Here is a 26,727-nt window from a genome sequence, read left to right on the forward strand (position 1 = left end):
CAGCAGCAAAGACCAAAGAGGGCATGCAAGGAGGCATGAGTTAGGTTAAGCGGTTGTCTCCTTGAACCAGTTGGTACTCGTCGGTAGTTGGTGCTCCAACTTTGATCAGTATCAGCAAATTCAGCATCCTCTGAACTCCGAAGAACAGCCGGTGGCTGAACCTACGAGCCCAAATATGACTGTGACAAAAGGTACTCCCTCCATCTCAAAATAAGTGTAGTTTTACACTATTCACATTCAATGTTTGACCATTCGTCTTATTTGAATTTTTTTTATGATTAATATTTTTATTGCTATTAGATGATAAAACATGAATAGTGCTTTATGTATGACTAAATTTTTTAAATTTTTTCATAAATTTTTCAAATAAGACGGACAGTCAAACGTTAGACACGGATATCTACGGTTGCATTTATTATGAGACGGAGGTAGTAGGATGAATCCGACAGATCCGGTAAAGAATAATGCTTGCACAGAAATCCTAGAAGTAGAGTTGCAGGATCCAATTCTGCTGCATTGCGTTGTTTTCAGTATGCAGTCGTTACAGGCGTACAGCAGTCGGCCAACCAGCCCACTCTAGTGCTGGTTGCTCGCTTGGGTCTCCATCTGGTGCCCACTTCTTATTATAAGCCATAACAGTATATTAGCAATTAAAAAATGATATGTTCTTAGTGGTTGAAAAGCCAAAGTTAAAAAAGAACTATGTTGAAAAAACATTAAAATCAAATTCAAAAACAAGTTTTAAAATTCAAATTTTGGCTTTGGCTTATAAGCTATAGGGCAACTAATGAGGCCCTTGCTCTTGCACGGCACGCACAAGTATCAGTATATATAGTATTAGTATTAGAGCAAGTACAATAATGAGGTAATAGCCTGCTTACATAAGATTTTAACATACGTGGCAGAGAGAGAAAGAGCGGAGAGATAAAAGCGAACGACTATATTATCACCGGCTTAGGCGCGAGTGCCTAGAAACTTTCTTTGACGCAGCCCTGTGCAAGGGAAGAGATAGCTGCGAACAGCCAATAGAAAGATAGAACCTTACGTTGGGTAAAGCAACGTTATAGCCGATTACTGTATTTAGCGTGGTTTAATTAGCTGTTAGATGACGCGGTAAATTTTTAGCGCTTACAGGTGACTGTACTATTTAACTTGCTCTTAGTTCGAGTGTCCGTTCCATATCACTGCATTTGCAGTGGCTGGGGTTTCCCAGAAGGAATAAGTTCACTTTAGGTCCCTCTATTTGTCAGTCAGTCCGATTTTCGTCCCTTGACAACAAAACCGGGTACGACCCGTCCCCCAACTTACGAAACCGGGCAAACAAAGTCCCTCGGCAGTATGGAGGGCGGTTTTGGCCGATGTGGCGTCTATGTGGCGCCTACGTGGCTCCTTTGACTAGGTCTTCGTCCCACTTGGCATTGACGTGATGATTACGAGGCAATTTTATCTCGAAAAAATAATAAAAATAGTGGGACCCATATGTCAGCTACACAAAAAATAATTAAAAAAAGGTGGGGCCATGTGGTCCCACATGTCAGCCTCCTTATCTCTATCCCCCCCTCTCTCCCCCCTACACTGCCAGGAGAGAAGGGCGAGCGACGGCGCTGAGGGGGCGACGGGCGGAGCGGTGACGGAGCGGAGTGGCGACGGAGCGAAGCGGCGCGGCGGCCAGCGATGAATGAAGTGACGGCGGGCGGTGGGCGACGGGAGGAAGCGGAGCGGCAGCGGGGCGAAATGGAGCGGCGGCGGGCGGTGGGTGGAGCGACGCTGATGACGCCGCTCCCGCCGCCCCCCAAGCTGAGCTCGCCGGCTCCCCTCACCTCTCCTTCTCCACTCTTGGCTCTTCCTCTTCTTCCTCTCGGCTCTCCCTCGTCCTTGCGGCGGAGCGGCGGCGGCGGCAGGCCACGGGGCGGGCAGAGCGGCGACGGACAGCGCATGGCCGGCGGCAGGCGACGGCGCGCGCGCCGGCGCGCGAGGCGCGTGGGGTCGATGGCGACGTCGGGCCGTGCGAGGAGGCGGCGGAGCAAGTGGAGCTTCTCGTCCTCACCACCACCACCACCACCAGAAACAGCAGAGCTGCCATGGCGCTTGCGGAGCTCCGACAAGGGGAGGGTGTCGGCGCGGCCGTCCCGGCCGTGGTGGCGAGGAAGTAGAGTCGGCGGCACGGGGGAGCGGGAGCGAGAGGGCGCGGCGGAGGGGGAGGACGACGGGAGGAGGGCCGCGGCGACCGAGGGACGGGGAGAGGCGCGCGGCTTCGATCCCTCTTCTCCCGCCGGTGGCCATCGAGGAGAAGGGTGGCGGACGGCTCGGCGAGCGTGCGCAAGAGAGATATGGCTGCCGCCACCCCAGGTGCCTCGCGTGCCGTCGCCCGCCGCCGGCCATGCGCTGTCCGTCGCCGCGAGGGAGGAGGCGAGCTCGTCGGGGCGGCCGGTGGGAGATGAGGCAGCGCACGCCGGCTGATGGGAGGGAGGGAGAGGAGCGGTGGTGCGCGAGCGTCGGCGGCCGGTGGAAGGGCGGGAGAGGAGCAGCGGCGCACGGGGACCAGCGGGAGGGAGTGGCGTGCGGCGACCCGCAGGTGGGAGGGAGAGGAGCGGCCGACGTCGCCTGGAGAGAGAGGAGAGGAGAGAGAGATGAAGAGAGAGGAGATGGGGAGAGAGGAGGAAGAAGAGGAGGGATGAGTTGGACTGATATGTGGGGCCCACGGGTTTTATTATTTTTCTGGATCGGATTGCCACGTAAGCGCCACGTTTGTGCCACATCAGATGAAGACCGAGTCAAAATGGCCACGTAGGCGCCACGTCAGCCAAAACCATCCTCAAAACCGCTAAGGGACCTCGTTTGTCCGTTTTCGTAAGTTGGGGGACGGGTCATACCCGGTTTTGCGGTTCAGGGACGAAAATCAGACTGGGCGACAAATAGAGGGACCTAAAGTGAACTTATTCCTTCCCAGAATTACGGGTAGTTGAGCATAGCCACGGGGAAAAGGATTGGAGATGTCTGGCAGACTGGCACTCTGGCGCACATTTGTCATTCGTAGATTGGCCGTGGGTTGAAACGATCAGATCTGGGCCTCTGGCCCAAATACCCGAACTTGTTGGAATAAGTTCACTTTGGGTCCCTTCTATTTCTAGTCCAGTCCGATTTTCGTCCCTTGACCGCAAAACCGGGTACGACCCGTCCCCCAATTTACGAAAACCGGGCAAACGAGGTCCCTTGGCGGTTTTGAAGGCGGTTTTGGCTGATGTGGCGCCTACGTGCCTTGTTTGACTAGGTCTCTGTCCGACGTGGCATTGACGTGGCGCTTACGTGGCAATTCAACTCGAAAAATAAATAAATCTCGTGGGACCCACATGTCAGTTTCACATAGAAATTATAAAAAAGGTAGGGCCCACGTGGGCCCCACATGTCATTCTATCCCCTTTTCTTCCACCACCCTTCGCCGCCCGTGCCCGCCGACGGTTACCGACGATGTGACTCCATCCGCCGCCACAGCCCAGCGACCGGCGGCGTCGCCTGCCTCCCTGACCCGCCATGGCCACGAGTTAGTGCAAGCGCACCCGCCGTCCCGCCGCTCCCGCCGATAAGGAGGTTCCCCTGTTGCCATGCTGTATCGAAGAGAACCAGCAATGCTTCCTCCCTGCTCCCCGTGCCGGCCATGGCAACGGTCTCCTCTTCTTCCCTCTCGCTGCCTCCTCTCTCCTGGTCCTTATTCTTCACGATCTCCATGTCCTTCATGGCATTCGTGATCTCTGCAGCTGGCGTCTCCACCCGCTGTACATCCTCCACGCGGACCACGCCGTATTCTTGGCCACCTGATACGTCGGCGCGTTTCGCCAGAGTCGCTGCCTCTCCTTTGCCGTCAATGGGAGCCTTGTCGCCATGCACGTTGTTGCCACCGCCACCGCTACCGCCGCCGTCGTCCGCCGTGACGACCTCCAAGTTCTCGAGTTCCTTCCGAGCCCATAGGAGTAGCTCATACGCATATACGCCGGGTACAGACGGCCGCATGCATATGCGTCTTCGTACGAGCATATATATGCATGCATGGAGATGACCAGCTATAGCCTCTAGCTAGCTTCTTGTTGGTTTGCCGCCAACAACATGCAGACGTGTATATTAGCCAAGCATGTGTATATGGCTGAGCACACTCACATGTGTATATATATATATATATATATGCCATTACGTGCATGACTCATGCATGAGTCATATTTAATTCATTAGCTTGCTTAGCACATTAGCGTTGTTAGCTAGCTAATTTACCTGCTTCCTGCAACCAGCCACTAACACACAATATGCGAGCGTGGCAGAGGAGCGGCGGCGGGCAAGCGCAATAGTGGGCAAAGCAGCGGAGGGCGAGCGTGGCGGCGGAGGGGCGGCGGGCGAGCGCGGCCGCGGGCAGAGCAGCGGAGGGCGAGTTAGGCGAAGCGGAAGATAGTGGATGGGATGGGGAGCTCCCCCGTGCTCGGCCGCCACCACCGCCGTGCCCCGTGCCCCAGCAGGTGCCCTACGGCGCCGGCGACGAAGGCCTCGAGGCCGTCGATCGCGCCGTGAGCTTGGCAGGTAGGGACTCGACGAGGAGGACGAGGTCGTCGGCCCTGCCGAGGACGCGCTCGGTGGCCGGGAAGAGCACCGCGGCGATGTCCTGGACGACGAGGAGGTGCCTGTCCATGAAGGCCAGCGTAGGGCCCACCAGATGTGCCCTAAAGACTGTGTGAAACTGACATGTGGGGCCCACGTGGGCCCCACCTTTTTTATAATTCCTGCGTGAAACTGACATGTGGGTCTCACAAGTTTTATTTATTTTTCGGGTTGAATTGCCACGTAAGCACCACGTCAATGCCACGTGGGACAGAGACCTAGTCAAACAAGCCATGTAGGCGCCACGTCAGCTAAAACTGTCGAGGGACCTCGTTTGTCCGGTTTTCGTAAGTTGGGGGACGGGTCGTAGCTGGTTTTGTGGTCAAGGGACGAAATCAGACTGGGCGACGAATAGAGGGACCCAAAGTGAACTTATTCCAAACTTGTTCGACGTATAGGCCTATTAGTGCCGAACTTGTTCGACGTGGGCTAGATGAACTCGCAGCCCATTGAGCCCTTGCCCATTGAACTCCAGGTGCGGTCCAATAGCCCACGTTTTTGTTTTTGAGAATGGCAGGTAATTCTCATTGCCTGGAATTTTGGAGAAAGCCAACTAGAAGATAACAAGGTCTTAAACAAAAGAAAAGGAATAGCCCATGTTTCAACCTACAAATATCTACAAGAAGTTTGTTTGGTCTTTTTTAGATAATAAATATGTATTTGGATTTTTAAGCCCCACGTTAAATCCGTCTTTCTTGGACTTATCAATTGACTTATAACTTAGTCTAAGTCCAAACAAATATTCTCTTTGTATTTAAACATGACACTGTTAGACTTTATTCATTCAAAATTTTTAAACTTTAACCATCAATAGCTCCTTTTAAGGCATAAGAATTATATGAGTGTTTTTTTCATTATAATTATTTTAACGATATAATAATTTTGTTAGATAGTACTCCATCCGTTTCACAATCTAAGTCATTTTAGCATTTCCCACATTCGTATTAATGTTAATGAATCTAGACATATATATCTAACTAGATTCATTAACATCAATATGAATGTAGGAAATGCTAGAATGACTTACATTGTGAAACGGAGAAAGTACCATTTGGATCTAATAGAAAGCTGATAGTCAAAATTTTGAAAAAAAAAGTTAAGAGCATTCTTAATTTGTATAAGATTAACACGCTCTTAAGCTAGGATCCACTTGCTTGAAAAAATGGTCTAGAACATTTCACAATGTTTATAGCTGGTGCAACGTAAAAAAATAATTTGTATCAAGCACTGACTGCTTCTCTCCTCTTGTTTGGTTCTATTTTTCAGTGTGTGTATACTGTATTATTTTATTGCTTGTGTTTGGGCCATAAGCTTCTGTTTACTTTTTATATTTATTATTTATGGTCTATTGCCATAATATATATATAGCCAACCAAAGAAATCTTTTCAGCCTTATAATCCTTTTTATTGGCTTATTGTGGCTGCCCTAATGTCACATAGACAGTTTTTACGAGGTGTTTTTAAAACCTATAGCTCCTATCGCATTAATAAGCATTAATACACTATAAATTAGGGGTTTTGTTTTTGCATTTTGGGATTGGTGTGAGGTTAGGAGATTTGTCCTTAATATAGTTTTGTATGTGCAGAGAAGACAGGTGGGGCGAAGTTGGGTGGCCGCGAGCGGAGCAGGCAGGAGGAGTGGGACGATGACACGCGAAGCCAGCGGGGCGGCGGCGGACAAAGTAGGCAGGCGAAGTGGGGCGATGGTGGCGGAGCGACAACACGCGAAGCCAGCGGCGCGGAGCGGGGTGATGGCAGATGAGGATGGCGATAGCGACAAGTTCGAGGAGGAGGAGTGGGACGATGACGCGCAAAGCCAGCGGGCCGGCGCCAGGCAGAGCAGGCAGGCAAAGTGGGGCGACTGTGGGCGGAGCAGCAATGTGCGAAGTCGGCGGCGCGGAACGGGGTGATGGCGGACGACGATGACGATGGTGATAGGTTCTAGGAGGAGGAGGAGGAGGACGCGTACCACTTCTTCCTCTTCCTCGTCTCCTCCATCTTCGCGCCGCCGTCCCTCACCACATTCGCTGTCGCCGTCCTCCGCACCCTGTCTCCGCTGTTGTAGGATCGAGATGTCGACTAGAGGGGGGGTGAATAGGCGATTTAAAACTAAATAACACCTAATCAAATCTAACCTAAGTTGCTAGGCTTGGTGAGGGTGAACTCTAACTAAGCAACAAAGTTATGTTTTGCAAACCTAGGGTGATAGTGGCTCAAAAATATCTCTAGGAAAGTAAATCACGCTCCTATGTCGATGTTTTGCAATCCTAGGGTGATATGATCTCAAGTGTGTCTCTAGAAATGTAAATTGCACAAATGTAAATGCGACAATCAAATGAGACAATGAGACAAGAGATTTTTCACCGAGGTTCGGAAACTCGCCGGTTTCCTACTCCCCGTTGAGGCGAGCCCAACTCCACCGCTCAACCACGAAGCCACCGCACGCCCCCTTCGTCAAGGGGTGGGCAAGGCGGGAGCCGGCCCACGGAGAGGACTACCCAAGCCTCGATCACTCGGGGTAGTTCTTCCTTCACTCCGAAGGTGGTGAACTCCAAACCACTCACAAACCGGCGCCGGGCCTCCTCCACAATCTTCTCGGAGAGGTCACCGGGCAACTCCTCCACAAGCCGTCTAGGAGGCGGCAACCTCCAAGAGTAACAAGCAATGACCCGGTGTGGAGATGATCAAGTGCCACACTAGCTCTACAATGGAAGCAAATGCACTTGACTCTTGGCTAAACAACCCTCTAACACACTAGATGGATGAACACAAAGCTTAAGTGAGTGTGAGAGAGGTGCAAGGAGTGTATGCAATTGAATTGGGTGCCAAGAGAGCCCCCTTGCTGCTGGTGGGGTGCAAGGAGTATTTATACTCCCACCCACCAAAACTAGCCGTTGGGGGCGAAATCCCCCAACTCTGTGCTCTGCCGGTCTGACCGGAGGTATGCGGCCGGTCAGACCGTGCTACTCTGCAACGGCTAGAAAACTAGCCGTTGTAGCCCTGTCAGAGGGCCCCATCGGCCTGGTCGGTCAGATGGACATGGGGTGGCCGGTCAGACCGGCCTCGGCTCGGTCAGACCGCCATCGGCTCGGTCTGACCGACTACGGCTCCATCGGCTCTATATCGGCCATCCCGAGCATCATCATCTCGGCCTCCAGGAGGCCGGTCTGACCGGGAAAGTGCCGCCGGTCAGACCGCCACTATGTAGCCGGTCTGACCGGCCAGGGCACGCCGGTCAGACCGCCACTATGTGGCCGGTCTGACCGCCCCTGGTCAGGCCGAACCCAGTGAATTTGTGTAATGAAAAAGAGAGCACAAATAAAAATGCAATGACCTAATGTGGCAATTAAAATCATCTCTTTGCTAGGTCATTACCCCTCTTAATAGTACGGCGAAACTAAAATTAAACTAGCAAATTTGATCGCCCTACACCTCGATCAATTCTAAATTAAAGCGCTAGTTTTACCGTCTTCTTTCCCTTTGCTTTGCGCCGTCAATTTTAATCGATCGATAATCATCCATGCGCGCATATGACGTGGACCTAACTTAAAACGTATAGCTCAAAGACAACGGTTAGTCCACAATTAGTGCTTGTCATTAATTACCAAAATTAACACCGGGGGCCTAGATGCTTCAGCTGTCCTCTGCACCGTCCTCCAACCTCGACGGCTTCCTTGCATAGGCGGCGGCTCGCCACGCTATCCCCTCGCCATGGGCGGAGGAAGTGGGACCCACCACCCGCACCCAGCTGCTCCCTCGTCGCTCCTCCCCCACCGCCCGCGTGCAGCTCCTTCCGCGACGGCGGCCCGCGCATAGCTCCTCCCCCGTTGTCTGTGCCCGCCACCGGCGACCAGCTGCTCCCCTCGGCTGCCGCCCGTACATAGTTGCTCCCCCACCGCCTCCCGTGGAGAGGAGAGGAGAGGAGAGGAGAGAGGAAGAGATGTGGAGAGGGGAGGGGAATAAGAGGCTGACGTGTGGGCCCACGTGGATCGCATGCTGAGTCAGCTGTCACGTCGGATAAAACTAGAGTTTACACTGGTTTTGTAAGTTGGGAAATGCGTTATATCTGGTTTCGTGGTTTAATGACGATTTTATAACTCAATGACAAGTTAAGAGATCTTCGGCGTACTTTTTTCCTATACCTTCCTCCCCAGCTCCGGCTCTCCGAGGTCCGAGCAACGGAATCGAGCAAAGTATCCCCCACTCCCGACCCTTTCCGCATCATCACGCTCACGCAGCCCCTCTGTTATTCCCTCCCTCCCCCTCTTCTGGTCCTTCTGTCCCCGGCCCGGCCCGTGCCTCCCCCATTCCTCCTCTCCCCCGTCTCCCGCCGCCTAGCGATTCCCGGAGCGCCTCCTCCGCCACCCATCCTGCTCCAATGGCGCTTCCTTACCTGGAGGCCGTGCTGTGTAAGATTTCCTCGCCTCCCCCATCTCTCGTTTGGTGCGGTGGTACGCTCGCCTTGATCGCTGATCTGTGTGGGGATGGCGTCGGGTTTCGGTTGGAACGGGGGATCCGTGCGTAAACCCTAGGGTTTTTGGGTGGGCGCTTGGGTTTTTAATCTCCGGCTCGATTTGCTCGTGCTGTGGTGGCGATTGGGCGTGGCGGCTTGGTGGTAGCGGGTAGGGTGGATTAATCTAAGTTGAGTCGAGGGAGCTTAATGCGATTGGCGATGGCGTTGGCGCTGGGGGAGAAGGGCCTTGGCGCTGATGCAATGAAGTTGCTGAATGTCGGTATCGATGCCATGTTTTATGTTGTTCGTGATTAGCTGTTCCTAGTATACTGGTTTGCTTTTGTGTTGATGATTTGCTGAGTGCCCATCATTCAATGATGTGATTATAGGAACCGGTGAAGTGAAAATGTATGGCACAGACGCTTTTGTTCTTAATAAATACAGTGAAGACCGTCTGTGATTGAGTGTAGTTAGAGTGGAGATGTGCGATAGAGCTGCGAAGTCATCTTGGCTTAATTGATCATGAGGGTTGAATTTCTGTATTTTTGTTGTGTTGCAACACTCTCTATCATGCAGTAGGATGCAATATTTGTAGAGTTTGTGGTGATTTATGAGTTTAAGATGGCAATATCTATTCTGAAAAGAAGTTACTTGTAATAGGATCTGTGACTTGCATATGTTAGCTAAGACTCATGCCTCTCGAGTGAAGTCAGGTCATGGTATATATTTACATTCAACACTGGATATTGTATATGATGAAATAATTTTTTAAAAATTTGTATTCGTTTTGCAGGCTTTATGATTCTCATGTACATATTTGAGACATATCTTGACATCCGTCAGCATAGAGCCCTTAAGTTGCCAACACTGCCAAAACCCCTGGTAGGAGTAATTAGTGGTGAAAAGTTTGAGCGCTCCAGAGCTTATAGCCTTGATAAAAGGTATGTGTAATACTGCTCTCACCTTTTGCAACCTTACATTATTCATTTTACTGCAATCGTTCTAAAGTAATTCAGACTGCCAATTTTTTGGATTTTGTGTGTTGACATTTATGCTCATGTTACAGCAAATTCCATTTTATCCATGAAGCTGTAACTATATTAATGGATACCACAATTCTGTACTATAGAGTTCTTCCCTGGGTTTGGAAGGTAAAACAAAATCAATCAGCTTGCCTCTGTAAACTCTTTATGCAAGTATTTTGTTGTGATTAGCCTTCTTTTGTAGAAATCTGGAGAGCTAGCAACCAATGCTGGCCTAAATGCTGAAAATGAGATACTACACACTCTTGCATTCTTAGCAGGTGTCATGATTTGGTCACAGGTATAGAATAATTACTTGCACCTGCCAAGCATCTTATATGTTTATTGCACATATATTTTTACCTTCATTGCATTCAAAATTAAATTAGCTTCCAGTTGTCTTCCAGCACATTGAGTTAGGTATAAACTGAAGCCTTAGCTTTCCATGATTGACAATCGCTAGCTTTAGTCTAACACAAATGGTGGTTGCTGGATTGTCTATGTCGTTAGTTACTGCATCAAAAGTTATTATTAGTCAGGACTGAAGCGCATAGCATAGTGACACCTATGAAACTATTGACATGCATTTCCCTATTCTGCTTTTGGCCCTGACAGACATGAACAGCCACTCTAGTTCTTCTCTGACTGGACCATTTTTCAACTTGAAAAATAGTGGCAAAAGTTGCCTGTATTTTCTTAAATTTGCATGTATCAAGATCAGGATATTTGAGATAAGAGTCTTATCTCAAATATAGCGCTTCGCGACCGCTATAACAGCCCGCTATTGACTTTGTTGGACCATTATAACGCTTAAATGTTGTTCTTCATTTATGGATTGTAGAACTTTACATTGTTTATCTTATTTATCTTATATATCTATATGTTATTTCATACTTTTTATGTTATGAAATATAGGAGTAATTAAAAATGTATGAATTTGATGTTAATATTGATATATTTATGGTTATTTTCTTATATTTGCTATTGGAACTTAGCGTCCGCAATAGCGCCCGCTATCCGCAATCCGCTACACAGACACTAATCCGCTAACAACCCGCTATACACTATTTATTACCTTGGATAAGAGTAATCATCCTTTTGCCCTTTTCTGTTGAGTACATCCAGTGACTTTTACATGTTAATCTACACCTATGTTCATAGTTGCATACTGATATTGATTGTTTAGGTCTACATCTACTAGAACTTTGGCATAGTGTTCTCTTATGGTGAATCAACTTCTTTTGCAAGCCATCAGCTAAAACATGCCAACTCCACTATTTGATGTGAAACACTGATACATACTTCATGCAATGCAGATCACAGACTTACCATTCTCTCTTTATTCAACATTTGTTATTGAAGCTAAACATGGTTTTAACAAGGTATGTTTGTGTTCTCAATTTTAGCACCTCAGTTATTATATGTTTTAACATTTGAATGGTGTTCACCTGCAAGATTAGTGAAGTACAAAAGTATCTTGGCTTATGAATTTGCTATGTTCTAATCCCCAACATATTTATTCTGAACCTCTAGCTTTGGACTTTTTTCAGCAAACTATTTGGCTCTTCATTAGGGACATGATCAAAGGGATTTTGCTATCCATCTTACTTGGACCTCCTATTGTGGCTGCTATTATCATCATAGTACAGGTATCTCCTTTCTACCACACACTTCTTCATTGTTGGCTAGTATCTGGAGAACAGGCTTACCTGTTTTTTGCGGGATCTGGGCCCGAATACCACAAACTCGTAGAAGTGTGTGAACTGATTAGTTTATTTCTCTGTGCTTCAGAATGGAGGGCCCTACCTGGCAATATATCTATGGGGTTTTATGTTTGCATTATCTCTTGTGATGATGACAATATACCCCATCGTGATAGCACCTCTGTTCAACAAATTCACTCCGGTTAGTATCTTTTTCTGTTGTAGAGCATACCTAGTATGCTGTAATTAGTTCACTTGTCTGTTTTTTGTGTGAGAAAGGTACATGCATCCATTGTGCATCTTCTAATTCGTGTCCCATGTTATTGAACTACGTTGACCTATTAATAAGCCATACGGATGGCAAAAGCTCTTTTGAGGTATAACTAGATATGGTTGCACATATTTTAACAGCTTCCAGAAGGAGTACTCAGAGAGAAAATAGAGAAATTAGCAGCTTCACTCAGTTTTCCATTGAAAAAGCTTTTCGTGGTGGATGGGTCTACCAGATCAAGCCACAGTAATGTATGTTGATTACTCTACCTTCAGGGTTGTGGTTCATTGATAACTGATAGTTTGTAATTTTCTGTGTGCTTTGAACTGACAATTTTCTTTCAGGCTTACATGTATGGGTTTTTCAAGAACAAGCGCATTGTTCTCTATGACACATTGATTCAGCAGGTTATATGCTAAGTTGTTTAGTTTCATTATAATTTTGAATTACATGCATGAAACTCACCTGGATCCTTTTGTCGGTTTCAGTGTAGTAGTGAGGATGAAATAGTTTCTGTTATTGCACATGAACTTGGGCACTGGAAACTCAACCACACTGTGTATTCCTTTGTAGCTGTCCAGGTATTCTCTTTGATGCCATGATAAACTTTGCATAACAATTGTTCATCTATTTTGTTGATCTAGTATTTGTGTACTTCTGGGATAAAAAATGTGTATGTAATCCGAAATGTCCCGTTGGTTCTCCTAAAAGGACGTGCAGCATTTTTGCGCCCCTCCCCCCAACTTTATCATTGTATCATGTAATGCATGAATGAGAACTATTGTTTTGGTTACAGATAAGAAAAGTGCATAAATGCAAGCATTTGATCACTAGGACAGGGTAGCTAATTTCAATATTGTTTCTGGTAAAGAATTTACTATTAAGAAAAGTGACTTCCCTGTTTGTTCAAAGTAAATACTGCATGACCATAGCATGAAAATCCTGACTGGTGCTTAACTGGTCACTCTGCTGGTACTTGGTTTTACTGGTCTACCCGGTCCAATTGGTGAATTGTCAAAAATATTATATTCAAACGTATTTTAAGTCTGATCCCACAACTAATACACTTTTTTTCAAATATGCATAATATCGCCAAAGAATAATATTTAGCTCAATCCATTTGGCTAGAAGCCCAACATACTTGTGAGATGGGACCCAAGTTTGGTTTGACTCAAAAAACTATTTCCCCTATTTTTACCATAACTTTCATTTTTTCTGACCGAACCAAACTAGGATCTGGTCCTGGGTTTTTCCAGTTGGACCCGCCTGGCCCCTTTTTTTGTACTGTGTTTGACATGCCTGCTTCTATGATGGATATGATGTGTGATGACTGATGAGTGGCTACTAGGTTATGCTAAGCATGCCATTTCCTTAGATGGATGACTATTTAACAAAACAAACCTTGGCATAAGGTTAGCAGAAAAAGTTACTATTCAATATCCAGAGCAAATAAACAGTGTTTAGCATGTAAGTAGGATTAATGGTTCTTTCTCGAAATTGAATCTGTGATACAGTCCCTTTGCATCTGTTGCTGGAGAGTACTGCTGCTTTTTAGTACAAAGAAGGAAAAAAAACAGATAAATCTTCTTTTGTGTGTTGAGAGTTTTTTCACTTCGTCTCCTTTTTATGCAGCTCCTTATGTTCCTACAATTTGGAGGATATACGCTAGTAAGGAACTCCAAAGACCTTTTTGAAAGTTTTGGTTTCGAGGATCAGCCTGTAATAATTGGGCTGATCATATTTCAGGTATGTTTACTCATATTTGTGAAGAATATTTTCTTCCTTAGATATACAAAGTCTTTCCCTAGCACAACTACCTGCTTGTACTGTGAAAATAGTACTACAGGTATTGTAATTTTTCATTTAAGTTTGCAGTGGCTTGCATTTTTTGGTGGATTTCTAGTATTGCTCTATTACAAGTTACAACTTGATTGACATGTCCGTTGCTTGATTGTAGCACACTATAATACCTGTCCAGCACCTTCTGAGTTTTTGTCTGAACCTTGTCAGTCGGGCATTTGAATTTCAGGTTCATTTTTCTATTTCCCTTCAAAGTTTCTGCTACTGCTGCTTTATAACTTTCAGTTGCACTTACCTTGATATAATTTCTAGGCTGATGCTTTTGCCAAGAACCTTGGGTATGCTCCTCAGCTCCGTGCAGCCCTTGTTAAACTACAGGTAACCATCGAAAGATCCTTTTGATTTATTCTCACTCTAATTGCTAGACACCTGAACCGCAAGGTCTGTCTGATTCTTGTTCTGTTACCCAAAGTACTTTCACGCTCATTATTCACTTGAACTGAACATCCGCATTAGCGTTCTCTTATCGTACTGTCGGTTCTCGTTGTTCGTATTGCCCTTGGTCACCTGCACAAACTGCTTGCAAATTTGCATAGCCTAATTTGGAATTTGCTTTCAAATTTCAGGAAGAGAACTTATCTGCAATGAACACAGATCCGTGGTATTCAGCCTACCACTACTCCCATCCACCCCTTGTTGAAAGGCTCTCTGCTCTTGAAGACGCAGACAGCAAAAAGGAAAACTAACGGAAAGTTGATCCACCTGAAACACCGAAGTCTTTACTCTTCCATGGGTTACCTTACGGTGTCATGGAATCGTTTCAATGTTCGGGATGTTAATGGAATGTGTGAGTACATGAGAAGTACTGTAAGCGTTCAAACATTTATCATACAGGGGAACGTTGGCAACTATGTAGCTCTCGATTAAGATAGTTTGCCTTCCATTAATTGGCTTACAGATATTGACATATACTCCCTCCATTTCACAATGTAAGTCATTCTAGCATTTTCCATATTCATATTGATGTATTAATATGAATGTGGGAAATGCTAGAATGACTTACATTGTAAAACGGATAAAGTACATGTCAGTGTATTCTCCTACTACTTTCAACAAGAAATAGAAGTGAATCAGCTATTGAAATGTTCAGATGCACACGCAGCACGGAGTCCCACAGATGCACTGATGTATCTTGTACACGGTACACCCAAAGTTGCATTTCTTTGCTTTCTCCGTAGCCGGTGCACGTAGGTACGTATGCAAAGAAATTAGCAAGGTATAGAACGGTTCAACTTCTAATCCATTTGCTGGGCCGCTCTCGCTCTCAGTCTCCAAGCTCCGATGCTCTCCCTCTCCACTCCTTCGTCGCCTCCGCCTCCTCTTCCTCCTCGCCGCGCCACCACCGCTCCCACCCCCGTCAGCCTCCTCCGCGGGGCAGCTGACCGGCGGGATGCGCCGCTCACCTCCGCGCTCCACGCTGCCCTCCTCAAGTCCGGCGCGCTCGACCGTACCCAGCCTCTCACCGCGTCGAACTCTCTCCTGCACGCCTACCTCCAATGCGGCCTCCTCTCCGACGCGCTCCGCCTGCTCGACGAAATGCCCCGCCGCGACGCCGCCACCTGCGCCTCCCTCGTCTCCGCTCTCTGCCGCCTCGGCGCGCCCCTGGACGCCATCCGCGCCTACATGGACATGCTGACCCAGGATGCCGACGACGAGGACGGTGGCCTCCGCCCCAACGAGTTCACGGCGGCCGCTCTCCTTCAGGCTTGTGGGCTAGCCAAGGTCGCGAGGCTAGGGAGGATGGTGCATGGCCACCTCGTGACAAGTGGGTTTTGCTGTGACCCGTTTGTTGTTGGCTCGTTGGTCAATACGTACGCCAAGGTTGGGGATGTGGTGAGCGCAGAAAAGCTGCTTCTTGGAATGGATTCCAGGGATGTGGTTTCTTGGACTGCCCAGCTTTCAGGGTGCGTGCTTAATGGGATGCTAGCAGAAGCTCTCAAAGTGTTCGTCATGATGCTGGAGGATAACGTCCTTCCCAACAACGTTACAATGTTGAGTGTTATTCAGGCGTGCTCTTTGATGGGAGAGTCAGGATTGTTCAGTTCATTGCATGCGCTTGTTGTTCGCTTGGGGCTCGAGAATGATGTTTCAGTGGTGAATTCTCTCATCATAATGTATGCTAAGAATGGATTTGTTGAGGTGGCCACAGGTCTTTTTGAGGATTTGTACCTGAGGAGAGGAGATGTATGCCCTAATTCTGATGTTCTTTCTGCGCTTCTTTTTGGCTGCACTGTTTCAGGATCCTTGAAGTATGGAAAGGGAATCCATGCGCACTTGATTAAAATGAATGATTTGCCAAGCATTAGCATCGAAAACTCCCTGATGGGCATGTATGCTAGATTTGAGCAAGTTGATGCAGCATATGTGGTGTTCAAAGGTATGCAAATTAAGGATATTGTTTCGTGGAACACCATGATCTCATGCCTGGCAAAGAGTGATCATGTGGATGAAGCCTTGGAGCTTTTTAGTATTCTTCATGGTGGTGATGGACTTGTGCCTGACTTTGTCACTGTCTTGAGCGTAGTGCAGGCATGTTCTAATGCTGGATTACTGCAGCAAGGGCAGATGCTCCATGGATACATTATAAAGTCTGGATCTTTGTATGATGTCTCAATCTGCAATGCCCTGATAAGTATGTATGCTAAGTTGGGAAGAATTGATTTCTCTGAGCAGATATTTGAGCAGATGGATATTAAGGACATTGTTTCGTGGAACTCAATGATCAATGCTTATGGTATTCATGGAGATGGGCTATCATCTCTAAGGATTTTTAATGAGCTGCAGGATGATGGAACATGTTCACCCAATGCTATCACATTTGTGAGTGTGATATCGGCTTGCAGTCATTCTGGTTTGGTTTCAGAAGGCTACAGATGCTTTCAAAGCATGAAAAACGACTACAGAATTGAGCCTAGCATGGATCATTATGCTTCTGTAGTTGATCTACTTGGAAGATCTGGGAGGTTTGCTGAGGCAGAACAATTTATCAGAAACATGCCTGTTCATCCCAATTCATCCATTTGGGGACCTCTTCTGGCTGCTTGCTCTCTTTACGGGAACATTGATCTTGCAGAAAAAGCTGCTATAGAATTGTCAATCTTGGAACCGGAGAGTGACATATGGAGAGTCTCCTTGTCAAATGTCTATGCCGTTGTTGGGAGATGGAAGGACTCTGCAAAGATTAGGACTGAAATGAAGAGAGTTGGCTTGAAAAAGGAAGCGGGGTGGAGTTTTGTAGATGTAGGAGGGGTCGAAGGTTTTAAGTTTGTGGCAGCAGATACAAGGCACGGCGACTCTGAGCAAATATATGCAGTATTGCGCAGTATGAACAAACACATGGCAGATGTAGCTGGTGATGTACATCAATCGAGTCTAGTGAGTGTAATTAGTTGATGTCTCAATATACTCATATACACTGATTCTCTCTTTTAATTTAGTAATTTACTAATGTGTGAAAGTACTAACTTAAAGTGACATGCGATATATCGATTTGGGCATACAAACAGTATAAATTGAAAGCAAAATGGCATCTGAGGTGAGGACGCTGCTTTGTTGTACTATTTTGCTCTTCCTGTTAAAACTTTGTTTGTGTGTGTTCTTGGTATAATTATTTGCATTTTGGTTTCAGTTTCGGACCTGTGCTGTAATCTGGGATGTAAAAAACTTCTACTATGTTTAACAGTAACTTTTATTTCTTCTGATGAATGATGATCCCGTATGCCACCAGAATTGTTGCTGAAAATCTTGCTGCCATAAAATTCTAATGTTCATTGTGAAACAGTCAAGACACAATCTGGATACATAAAATTTTACATTGCACTCGGTTTTATTGTTTTTGCCCTAAAATTTCAGTGATAAACCACTTACATAAGGACAATTTGTTCACTATGTTACAATTCAATTCCTGTAATATGTAGTACACTTCCATTTTCCTATTTCCGCATCAGAAGAACTACAGTGTGAGCAGCTATGCTCCTGTTTTCACCAAGACTGTCGACTTGCTCGTGCGTCTTGGCCTTCAGATTGACGACGGATGGATCCGCCCCCAGCAAGTCACACAAGTTAGACCGTATTGTCTCCTTGAATGGGCTAATTTTGGGTTTCTGCAAGATCAATGTAGCGTCTAGGTTCCCCAGCTCATAGCCAGCTTCATGCATCAGTTTCACCTGAAATTGCACATTTGCACTATGATCAGAGACAGATGAAGCCACCTAAAGCTGCATCAACTAGCATATGTTTTGACTTTAATGATATAGCACCAAAGAGAAAGTGCACACGAAATATCAGGCCAGTTGGATAATACACTATACAATTGCCTGATGACTAAGACAGGACCAAATGCTGTTTAATGCAAAATCAAAGAGGAAATAAGCTAATTTCAGTTCTCAATGTTCCATGAGGTCATGTAGAGAAATGATCACATGTTGAGTTGAAATTCTAAAGCATGGGGATACTTTCCATCCAAAAGTCCAAGGGGAAACATGCAGTCAGCATTCCAAGCACATGATAAGCACCTTGCTCAAATTCTAAAACGTGGAATACCTTTTGCCCTGGTAGAGTACAAAAAGTCCCAAGACCTAATTTGAAAGTCAGACTCACGTGCACCTTATGCAATCAGGAGCTAACATAATCAAGACAGAAGCAGCCGCCGATGTTTATGGTGTTTCATTCTTTCAGATGCAACAAATAAAATGGTAAAAATGAACTGTCTGTCCTCCACCCACAACAACATTAAGGGGAAATTCTTCCTTTTCCGGGGAGGACTTGCGTTAGTTTTGACCAATGCAACACACCGCATTGCGAGAGTGCGAGTACAGACACTTTGGATGTTTGGAGTCTAGACTTCAAACTTGATTTCCTATCTCTAATTCAAGTAGGCAAACTAGTTAACTAGACATAAGAATTCAATAATATCTGAAACTGCAAATTTATTCAGCAAATTTGTTTAGGTGAAGCATTCCATGGACTCCTAAAAGTCTAAACAGTCCTAATAGCACACAAATAGTCTAACATGCTTGCAGAAACAAAATCGAATTGCCTTAAAACAATGAACTGAAAAGTGGTTCCAGAGCTCGAGAAACTCACAGCTTCCCTCATGAACACCGACGAATCGGCGCCCTTCCAACGGGGGTCGGAGTCCGGGAAGATCTGCCCGATGTCAGGCAGCCCGAGCGCGCCGAGAATCGCGTCCACCACGCAGTGCAGCAGCACGTCCCCTGCGCGCACAAAGAAAGGCCAGCGACGGAACGAGTCAAGGAGCGGAAGCGGAAGCACATAGAGAAGAGAACCAAGCAGCAACAATAGCCACCACCACCACCACCACCGCGCCCGTACCGTCGGAGTGGGCGTCGCAGCCGCGGTCGTGGGGGATGTCGATGCCCCCGATGATGAGGGGGAGGCCCGGCTCGAGGCGGTGGAGGTCGAAGCCGTGGCCGACGCGGAACGGGAGTGCCGGCGGCTTCGGCGCCGCGGCGACCGCGGGCTGGTGCTCGGCCTGGACCGCGGCCGCGGCCAACGTCGACGGCCGCCGGAGGCGCAGGGACGGCCGGGCAGGGGAAGCCGAGGGTGTGGACCGGGCGCGGGCTGTCGGCGCAGTGGCGACGGGGGAGGCGAGGAAGAGTGAGGAGGCGGTGGCCATGGCGTCGTCGCGAGGCGAGATAGCGCGCAGCGACCGAGCAAGCTTGGCTGTTTTGTTTGGGGGCTTTTTCGGCTGTGGAATGCTAAGAAAACCTGCGGTTTTTTTGTGTGCGCCGGAAGCCCCGAAGTATTTGCGGCAAGGCGAAGGCGAGACGAGCATCTGGCACCGGAGATGCGATGTGGGCGGGGACACTCTTATATACTCCCTCCGTTTTTTTTCTTACTAATATATACCCCTCCGTTTCACAATGTAAGTTATTCTAACATTTCTCATATTCATATTGATGACAAGATTCATTAACATCAATATAAATGTGTGAAATGCTAGAATGACTTACATTGTGAAACGGAGGAAGTAACTACCATTCATTTTATTTAATTTTTTTTTACAAAATTTATAAATATAAATAATACTTAAAGTCCCTTTAGTAACAAATAAATAATATTTACTTAAATTTTTTAATAAGACGAATGATTAAAAAGTTAATGATATTATATATTGAAAAGGTGAATGTAGTACTTATTTTACAATTTAATACTTTTCTTTTGACTTATCAGCAACAGCTAAAATTTAATTATATAGTTGATGTGAGGGTTTTTTAAAGCAGTTTTTTCCGTCTTGAATTTAAATTCACAAATAATACATATATAAAAGTTTTACTATTTTTGTTGCTTTATTTTTTCTTTTACAAGTCGTAGCTCAACCGATGAAAAAGCAATCGGTGCACCATTATCATAGGCGTGCTTACTAAGCGATTTTTGTTTTTAAAAAAACTTTATTCATCAGCATTTCCTGAAATACTCCACACTTTTTACTTTACGGCCTCAAATAATTATCATAAACTTACTTAAAGCACACCCTTGTAGTCCAAGATTAGTAACCCTACTCCCCGAAAAAAAAAAGAGAGAGTCAACAGCGTGGGATGAACAAACTCATCGATTTTTATGAATATAGGCAAACGGCCAAACGCATTACTAGACTAACTAGATTAGTTGCCAAACAAGGTTAAATAACTAATTCCCTTAACCCAAACAAAATGTAGCATTCACATTGGGGTAGTCTAGCATGATCAAATATTCAAATCCCGGTAGGTATCCGGAGGCTTTCACTCCTTACCGACTGCAGTTATGCAAAAACTGAAATGATATACATAGACAATAGTACACTTGGCCTTTTTCATCATAGAGAACTTACATGGCAAGTGCACAACTCACTTTTGCATCCAGAACTTCCAAGGATCATACATGATACATGGTGCATAACACATGATTTACATAGTGCTAAGCCGCTTTACAGCACTATAATCAGCTCAGCTGAAACCTCTTCACACATATCTCATCAGATGGACTGATGGAGCATTCTGTTTCTGGCTATGCCATGGGTCACTTGGGGCAGTAGTGCCTTCTCTGCCAGATGACAGAAACGAGAATGCCATCACCAGCTGAACTCAATGGAGGAAAAAGGGAGCAACCAGCAATCCAGCATCACTCAAAATTTCCTTTCCATTTCCCATTACTAAGAACAGCCTTTTAACTAGAGAAAGATTTGCGCGCCAAGGCGACCGAGGTATTGGGTGAGGAAAACTACACGCTTCAGGGCTAACATATATACACAATTAGGCTATTATACCGCTATAGACAGATCTCACCTGTGCAAGCCTACTGTACACGGTTGCACCCTTACACATTCTGCAGTTGAAGGCTTGAAGCTTAGCTAGAGATACAATGTTGCGAAGTGCCTTCCTAGTGCTTCACCAAGCTCCGAATGACTGACGAGCTGAAATTATCGGTGGAGAGACTTCTCAGCACCTTTTAGCCAGTTTGGCCAGGGAAGAGACCTCACACTTTCTCAGCACTATTCGCCCTTAATCCTGTATTTGTTGCATGATCCTCATTTCTCTGTGAATTATAGACATAAAACCAAAACAAAAGGATGCAGGCCTTACATGAATGGAGCACTTAATGGTCTATCAGCTAGAACTGAGCTTCTGGTGCTTCCTAGCTCAAGCCCATCAGACGGGGTACTGTATGAAGATAGCAACTTCCTCTATAATAAATTTCATAGGACACAGGTTAGTTCCTTTTTTCAGAAGAACAGACATATGCTCTAATTGGGTAATGGAAGCATACTGAATGCCATAATTGTGTAGCCTTGTAAATGACATCCTATTTCAAATTGCTATGATGCACAGCATGTCCAACATACTAAAGAAAGCTATTTTCTTCAGTGGTGAGTAACTCTTTTGAAAAGAAAATTCAATATGGTATCAACCTTTTATTATTATTATTATTATTTTGGATGCCCTCATGCTTCATAATGTTATGGCTTATATACATCATCTCAATTGTGTGTTACAAGAGAAGGGCTAGAACTTAAGACCTGCTGTACTGGAGAAAATTTGATATTGGTACATACCAAAAATTTCTGATAGTTTCAAAAGTTTGCTAAAATATGGTGACATTGCACACATTTTCTGATAGCTGCCCATACATTCCAGCCATTCTGCACAGACAGTACCAGAAACCATGGCAAATGGGCAACCCTGCTAGAAGCACAGAATGTGAACACAGACACCTAAGTCCAATAAGGCATGAACTTGCTTCTAAAATCATGTTTAGTTTATCCATATGAAAGAAATAAATTATGATATTGATAAAATGAAGGTGTTAAAAATCAGAAACGAATACTCATCATACATGCATTTATGGGATTTTCAGAACTAGTTACCTCCAAACCACAGTAAACAATAACTGTTAGCGTACTACAGCACATGCACAATGTGGTGCTAACATTACCTTTCATATGTTTCAAGAAGTCAACAAAATATCACAGAGAAAAAGGCAAGTATGGAAAATGCAGCAGACAGAAAATGCTTGAATTCTGTTGCATGGAACATTTTCTGTAAAACAAACAGCAGTGAACCATACACAAGCATGATCCAAATTCTAAAGGCATTTTTCTTTCTTTTGAAGGAAGTAATGGCAGTACACAGCCAAACTGAATTCTAGAGGCATGCTGGAGAGCTGCGTACCTGATCTTCAAAATCAGGACTAGTCAAATTGATGGAGAGATTTCTCATTAACAACAATGCCTAAAGGGGAGAAAAATGGACACACGTCAGTTGAAATGTCGACTTCGAAAATTGCATGCTAAGGAAATTATGAATTAAATATGCCTTTTGTTGGTTTCAACAAAGATAACAAAACAATCCAAAATGCTGACTAAAAGCATACATATTGCTTGAGTGAAGTACCACAAAGAACATTCTTTATGCTTATGTTTCAGTTGTCTTGACTTGTCACGTACAATTATACTTTAACTGAGCAGAACAAAGCTTATCCATGATTCACATACCGTCTCAACATCAATTGGATTCATCTCCTTTAGTTTCTGTAAATGGCCACTTGTGCTTGGATCGAAAACGCTGCCCAAGAAGCTGTATACTTGTGCAAAATCTGGCATAACTACATTAAAAGATTAAAAGTTAACAATGCCAGTCTGAAATTTTGAATCATGTAAATAAAGCATTGGTTGAAGACAGAAACCTCAATATTGTTACTGATCAAATCTATGAAAAAAAAAATATCTGTAAGGTGCCAGGACCTGGGAATGGACTGTGCTGTCGTGTAACACTACTTTTCAGTTCTAAAACACCTCAAGCAGAATCAGTAATTTGTTGGTGGTAATTGTTATTCTAAACAAGTAACCAAGTGTTATAAAGATTGAAACAAAACAAGTGCACAGAGAGGAAGATCAAAACAGAAGCCACAGAAACAATAAAAATGGGCAATATGACTCAAACTGCAGAAAGATAACTATATAAAGAAAAATCTTAAGAGGTACTAACGGCGGAGTGACGGAACTTGATTTATCTGATCATTAGTTTCACCAGGTTGCCATGCCCTCGCAGGGCCTTCAGTACTGCTAGAGCAAAAATTGTTGGGGGCCATTGCTCCAGCACCTAAATCTTCTGAGTGAAAGAAGATAAGGATTAAATCTTCTGAGTGAAAGAAGATAAGGATTAACTGATGGATATTGCATTTGAATTTTTATAAGGAAGAGGTACCACGGACAACAAACCTTTCACCATGGATGAGGCTACAATTGGTGGGATAGAATTGTGTGTCCATGACGAAACAGTGGCATTCATGCCTGAGTTCCTAAGCATGGAAGATGAATCTGCCTTTATGGTATATCCTGGCTCTGCAAGATGAGAATATATATTGAAGTAAATGTTTTGTGCAGAGGGGGGTACTGTTAGTATCAAAGATATATGTGTTGGGTGCGTGCTGAACTTATGAGCATATGAGGATCTACCATTTTTGGAGGCCTTTTGAGGGTATGGATGAGCAGCTTTACGCTTTGGTCGTGGAGGTGGGACATGCTCACTTGTTCCATTCTTTTGAACCTTCAAAAAATACTTCTGTGCATGGCTCCTAATCTGCAAAATCAAGTTGAGATGGTAAACAAAAATTATTTCACTGGAGAGTTGATCGTGTGCAATGTCTGCAAATATTTTATTGTGAGAAGTGGAGAAAAGGGGTTTGAACCCATGGACACAAGCACCAACGCACTGTGTATTACACCACAAAAAAAGGCATTGTGTATTAGTTGTTTATTATAGGTCAACATATATGACATATATCAACAAATCAGGGATTCAGTTCTGCTAGGCTTGTGACGAAATTTGATGCCACAATTCCCTTTATTCATTTGCCAGAGGATATCCCCCTTTCCATTTATAATTTGCCCACCTGAATAACAGTCTTCGATCCAACAAAAGCTTCTATCTTTTTCCAATCACGATCAAAGCTGAAAAGAAGCAAGGTATTACACATGAATATCAGATGTAAAAGGACAGTCCTACAATTGAATATCAAACCTTTTGTACAGATACTTGAATTCAACAGCAACAAATGCAGTGTTTTTGGTGCGCCAAAACACATTATTGGCAATCATATGCAAATAGGGGGACCAATACGTTGGAAGCATTTCATAGTAATTATGATTACTAAAATGTCCAATAATTCAGGTGTGCTCAACCAGGTCAAAGAAATATCAAGTATTATAGCACCAAAAGTCCAAAACTACGAAGCAGAGAACTGCAGGATACTGCTGTACTAATTTGTGAGTTGTGAATTTGTGACTTTTGGCTAATTACGAGAGCAAATGCTTTGAGGCCTTAAAAATATCCAGTGGGGGTGCTATACCCGGACAAATGGCATCACTAGATGAACACAAAGCCCCTCAGTTTGTAAATTTGTGCTATTATTTCAATTCATATAATCTGCAAATTTTAGTCAAAAAAAAAAATCTGCAAATTGGATCCTTAGATTTCCTCTTTGCCCAAAGGTTGTACCAGTACTACTGATTATTGTCCTTGTGCACAACAGCAGCTTATGAAATTCTGAAACACGGCTTCATCTCAGTACAGACAAGAAATCTTTAAAAGATCCCCTGACTAAAAAACTCTCCATATGCTACTCCAAGACCAAATTTAAAAACAAATGAACAAACAAACAAGTTTTGTTTTTTTTACGTAAAACAAGTTAAGTAAGCTATTTTGCTACTGTTTCATATCAATAATACACAAGACAGCAAAAAAACATCGGAACCTAACTAACGCATCACAAGAGCTAGAAAAACATTCAATCTTCACCTCAAAGACCGCACGATTGCAAAATTCCGAGCAAAACCACGCATCGAGTTGGGTGGCAAAAGACGGGGTGAAATTAAGGAAAAAGGCACGGCAGTTCCGCGATTTTGCTTACAGCTGGAGGGCCTCAAGGAACTTGTCGTGCTCCTGCTCCGTCCAGCTCTCGCGCGACTTGGTGATGGTGTACGGCTTCCGCACCTTCTTGCTGGCGTCCTCCCCAGCCGAGCCCGCCGCTGCCGCGGCCGCGTCGGGCGGCGGCTGGTTGGCGGAGACCATGGGAGCGGAGCGTGCGGGCGCTCGGCGTAGGCGTCGGCGTCGGCACGGCGGCTCAGAGTCTCTGGCTCTGCAGGCGTGGCGTGATGGTGGGTGGGAGTGTGTGGGTGGTGGCGCAGCGGCGGTGTGGCCGTGCGTTTGGTTTGGTTGGGGAGGGGAGGCGGAGAGATTGGGAACGGGGAAGGGGACGGCGTGCGCTGGGGGGGCTTGTGGCTGCGCGGGCGGCAGAGCGCCAGCCAGCCACTAGACTAGACCACCACTTACCACTGACCACCGCTGTGCTGTGCCCCCGCCCACTTGCCTCCCGTCCCGTCCCTCTCACGCGCGTCGCGCTCGCGATCTCGGCCCGCTCCTTCGCTCGCTCGCTAGCTTTTTTTTTGGTTACTCATTTCTCAATATGTGGCTCCCCGCGCGCTCGCGGCTGTTCGTGAGACACGACCGGGTAAACAAAAATTTGGGGCGAAAATTTTCTAAGGCGTTTGCGTCGTCCTGTTTATCGGTGAGTCCGTGAATATCCTACAGTTTCGTATCTATCCTACTACAGTCTTCCTACTGGTACATCAAAATTGGCCTGAAATTTTTGAGTGGGACGTTTTGTTCTAAAGTTAGATCATCGTGGATGTGCTTATCAAGGTGCTAAACAACGTGTTTTGTTCAAAAAAACACTTTTTTCATCCATATTTCTTTTAATTCATTTCCAATTTTTATATTTATATTTAGTTTATTTGTTTGCGATATTAAATAATTGTTGTGAAGTCGGAATATCTACCGTCCATTATCTGTCCTCGCTTTGGAATGGTCAGCTTTAGATTATAAGATATTGAGTTATGATGTTTGATTTTTTATCGTAGTTGTAGGGATTTTTTTTCCTTGAACAAGGTAGATTATATTAAATGGAAATGTTCGGCTGTTGATTTGCAGCTGCAATTGGAACGAGCCTAATACTAAGCGAGGTATTTTGCTTTACTATTATGAAATGATATAAAAGGGTTATAAAAAATAGAATAAAGAGCCTCCACATCTTAAAATGTTACAATATATGCGAGCGACGAACGTATCCACGACGCTGACCAACTCCAGCATATGCAGAACAAATGAACAAATATCAACCATCATCTTCATTCAACATAATAGCAAACCGATGTCATCAGGCAAATCGAAAACCTAAATACAAAAGCCGTCGCTGCCGATTTGACTATTAATAGCTTGA

General features: G+C 45.3%; 4 protein-coding genes across 7 annotated transcripts; 2 read left to right on the forward strand and 2 right to left on the reverse strand.

Annotated features, from left to right (window-relative positions):
• The first annotated feature begins 8,800 nt into the window (after positions 1-8,800).
• On the forward strand, positions 8,801-14,833 carry LOC127762441 (CAAX prenyl protease 1 homolog). The gene is made up of 14 exons (XM_052286953.1): positions 8,801-9,050; positions 9,888-10,035; positions 10,161-10,245; positions 10,322-10,417; positions 11,433-11,498; positions 11,667-11,765; positions 11,908-12,021; positions 12,231-12,341; positions 12,435-12,497; positions 12,579-12,671; positions 13,723-13,836; positions 14,048-14,119; positions 14,203-14,268; positions 14,517-14,833. The coding sequence occupies exons 1-14, from the start codon at positions 9,020-9,022 to the stop codon at positions 14,634-14,636; spliced, it is 1,278 nt and encodes a 425-aa protein (XP_052142913.1). The 5' UTR covers positions 8,801-9,019; the 3' UTR covers positions 14,637-14,833.
• Positions 14,834-15,486: 653 nt separating this feature from the next.
• On the forward strand, positions 15,487-17,038 carry LOC127762630 (putative pentatricopeptide repeat-containing protein At1g69350, mitochondrial). Its single transcript, XM_052287108.1, has 2 exons — positions 15,487-16,770; positions 16,889-17,038. The coding sequence occupies exons 1-2, from the start codon at positions 15,487-15,489 to the stop codon at positions 17,036-17,038; spliced, it is 1,434 nt and encodes a 477-aa protein (XP_052143068.1).
• A 706-nt stretch (positions 17,039-17,744) lies between these two features.
• On the reverse strand, positions 17,745-19,747 carry LOC127762442 (2-C-methyl-D-erythritol 2,4-cyclodiphosphate synthase, chloroplastic). The gene is made up of 3 exons (XM_052286954.1): positions 19,285-19,747; positions 19,036-19,166; positions 17,745-18,116 (listed from the first exon to the last, which is right to left on the reverse strand). The coding sequence occupies exons 1-3, from the start codon at positions 19,745-19,747 to the stop codon at positions 17,883-17,885; spliced, it is 828 nt and encodes a 275-aa protein (XP_052142914.1). The 3' UTR covers positions 17,745-17,882.
• A 999-nt stretch (positions 19,748-20,746) lies between these two features.
• LOC127764188 (protein REVEILLE 6-like) lies at positions 20,747-25,794 on the reverse strand. 4 transcript variants are annotated; one of them, XM_052289027.1, is made up of 10 exons: positions 25,360-25,794; positions 24,343-24,400; positions 23,906-24,029; positions 23,669-23,791; positions 23,436-23,555; positions 22,943-23,052; positions 22,620-22,679; positions 22,004-22,130; positions 21,534-21,634; positions 20,747-21,458 (listed from the first exon to the last, which is right to left on the reverse strand). In XM_052289027.1, the coding sequence occupies exons 1-9, from the start codon at positions 25,518-25,520 to the stop codon at positions 21,600-21,602; spliced, it is 918 nt and encodes a 305-aa protein (XP_052144987.1). In that variant the 5' UTR covers positions 25,521-25,794; the 3' UTR covers positions 20,747-21,458; positions 21,534-21,599. The 4 variants fall into 4 exon arrangements, with proteins under 4 accessions (XP_052144987.1, XP_052144986.1, XP_052144989.1 ...); XM_052289026.1 differs by having other exon boundaries at positions 23,436-23,558; positions 25,360-25,789; XM_052289029.1 differs by lacking the exon at positions 22,004-22,130 and having other exon boundaries at positions 25,360-25,780.
• Positions 25,795-26,727: the final 933 nt, after the last annotated feature.

The sequence above is a fragment of the Oryza glaberrima genome, chromosome 2 (genome assembly GCF_000147395.1).
Source record: "Oryza glaberrima chromosome 2, OglaRS2, whole genome shotgun sequence".
Taxonomy (NCBI): domain Eukaryota; kingdom Viridiplantae; phylum Streptophyta; class Magnoliopsida; order Poales; family Poaceae; genus Oryza; species Oryza glaberrima.

What these genes read in the sequence shown, in the direction of transcription:
- LOC127762441 (XM_052286953.1), top strand. Translation starts at nt 9,020, where the DNA reads ATGGCGCTTCCTTACCTGGAGGCCGTGCTGT. An exon ending in GCTTATAGCCTTGATAAAAG is followed by an intron (nt 10,036 to 10,160) that starts GTATGTGTAATA and finishes CTCATGTTACAG; the next exon opens with CAAATTCCATTTTATCCATG. An exon ending in TGTTCAACAAATTCACTCCG is followed by an intron (nt 12,022 to 12,230) that starts GTTAGTATCTTT and finishes ATATTTTAACAG; the next exon opens with CTTCCAGAAGGAGTACTCAG.
- LOC127762630 (XM_052287108.1), top strand. Translation starts at nt 15,487, where the DNA reads ATGCCCCGCCGCGACGCCGCCACCTGCGCCTCCCTCGTCTCCGCTCTC. An exon ending in CACCCAATGCTATCACATTT is followed by an intron (nt 16,771 to 16,888) that starts GTGAGTGTGATA and finishes ATGCTTCTGTAG; the next exon opens with TTGATCTACTTGGAAGATCT.
- LOC127762442 (XM_052286954.1), bottom strand. Translation starts at nt 19,747, where the DNA reads ATGCTCGTCTCGCCTTCGCCTTGCCGCAAATACTTCGGGGCTTCCGGC. An exon ending in CTGCGACGCCCACTCCGACG is followed by an intron (nt 19,167 to 19,284) that starts GTACGGGCGCGG and finishes TTGTGCGCGCAG; the next exon opens with GGGACGTGCTGCTGCACTGC. An exon ending in CGGTGTTCATGAGGGAAGCT is followed by an intron (nt 18,117 to 19,035) that starts GTGAGTTTCTCG and finishes GTGCAATTTCAG; the next exon opens with GTGAAACTGATGCATGAAGC.
- LOC127764188 (XM_052289026.1), bottom strand. Translation starts at nt 25,520, where the DNA reads ATGGTCTCCGCCAACCAGCCGCCGCCCGACGCGGCCGCGGCAGCGGCG. An exon ending in TTCCTTGAGGCCCTCCAGCT is followed by an intron (nt 24,401 to 25,359) that starts GTAAGCAAAATC and finishes GCTTCTTTTCAG; the next exon opens with CTTTGATCGTGATTGGAAAA. An exon ending in TCAAGTTCCGTCACTCCGCC is followed by an intron (nt 23,053 to 23,435) that starts GTTAGTACCTCT and finishes CTTTTAATGTAG; the next exon opens with TTATGCCAGATTTTGCACAA.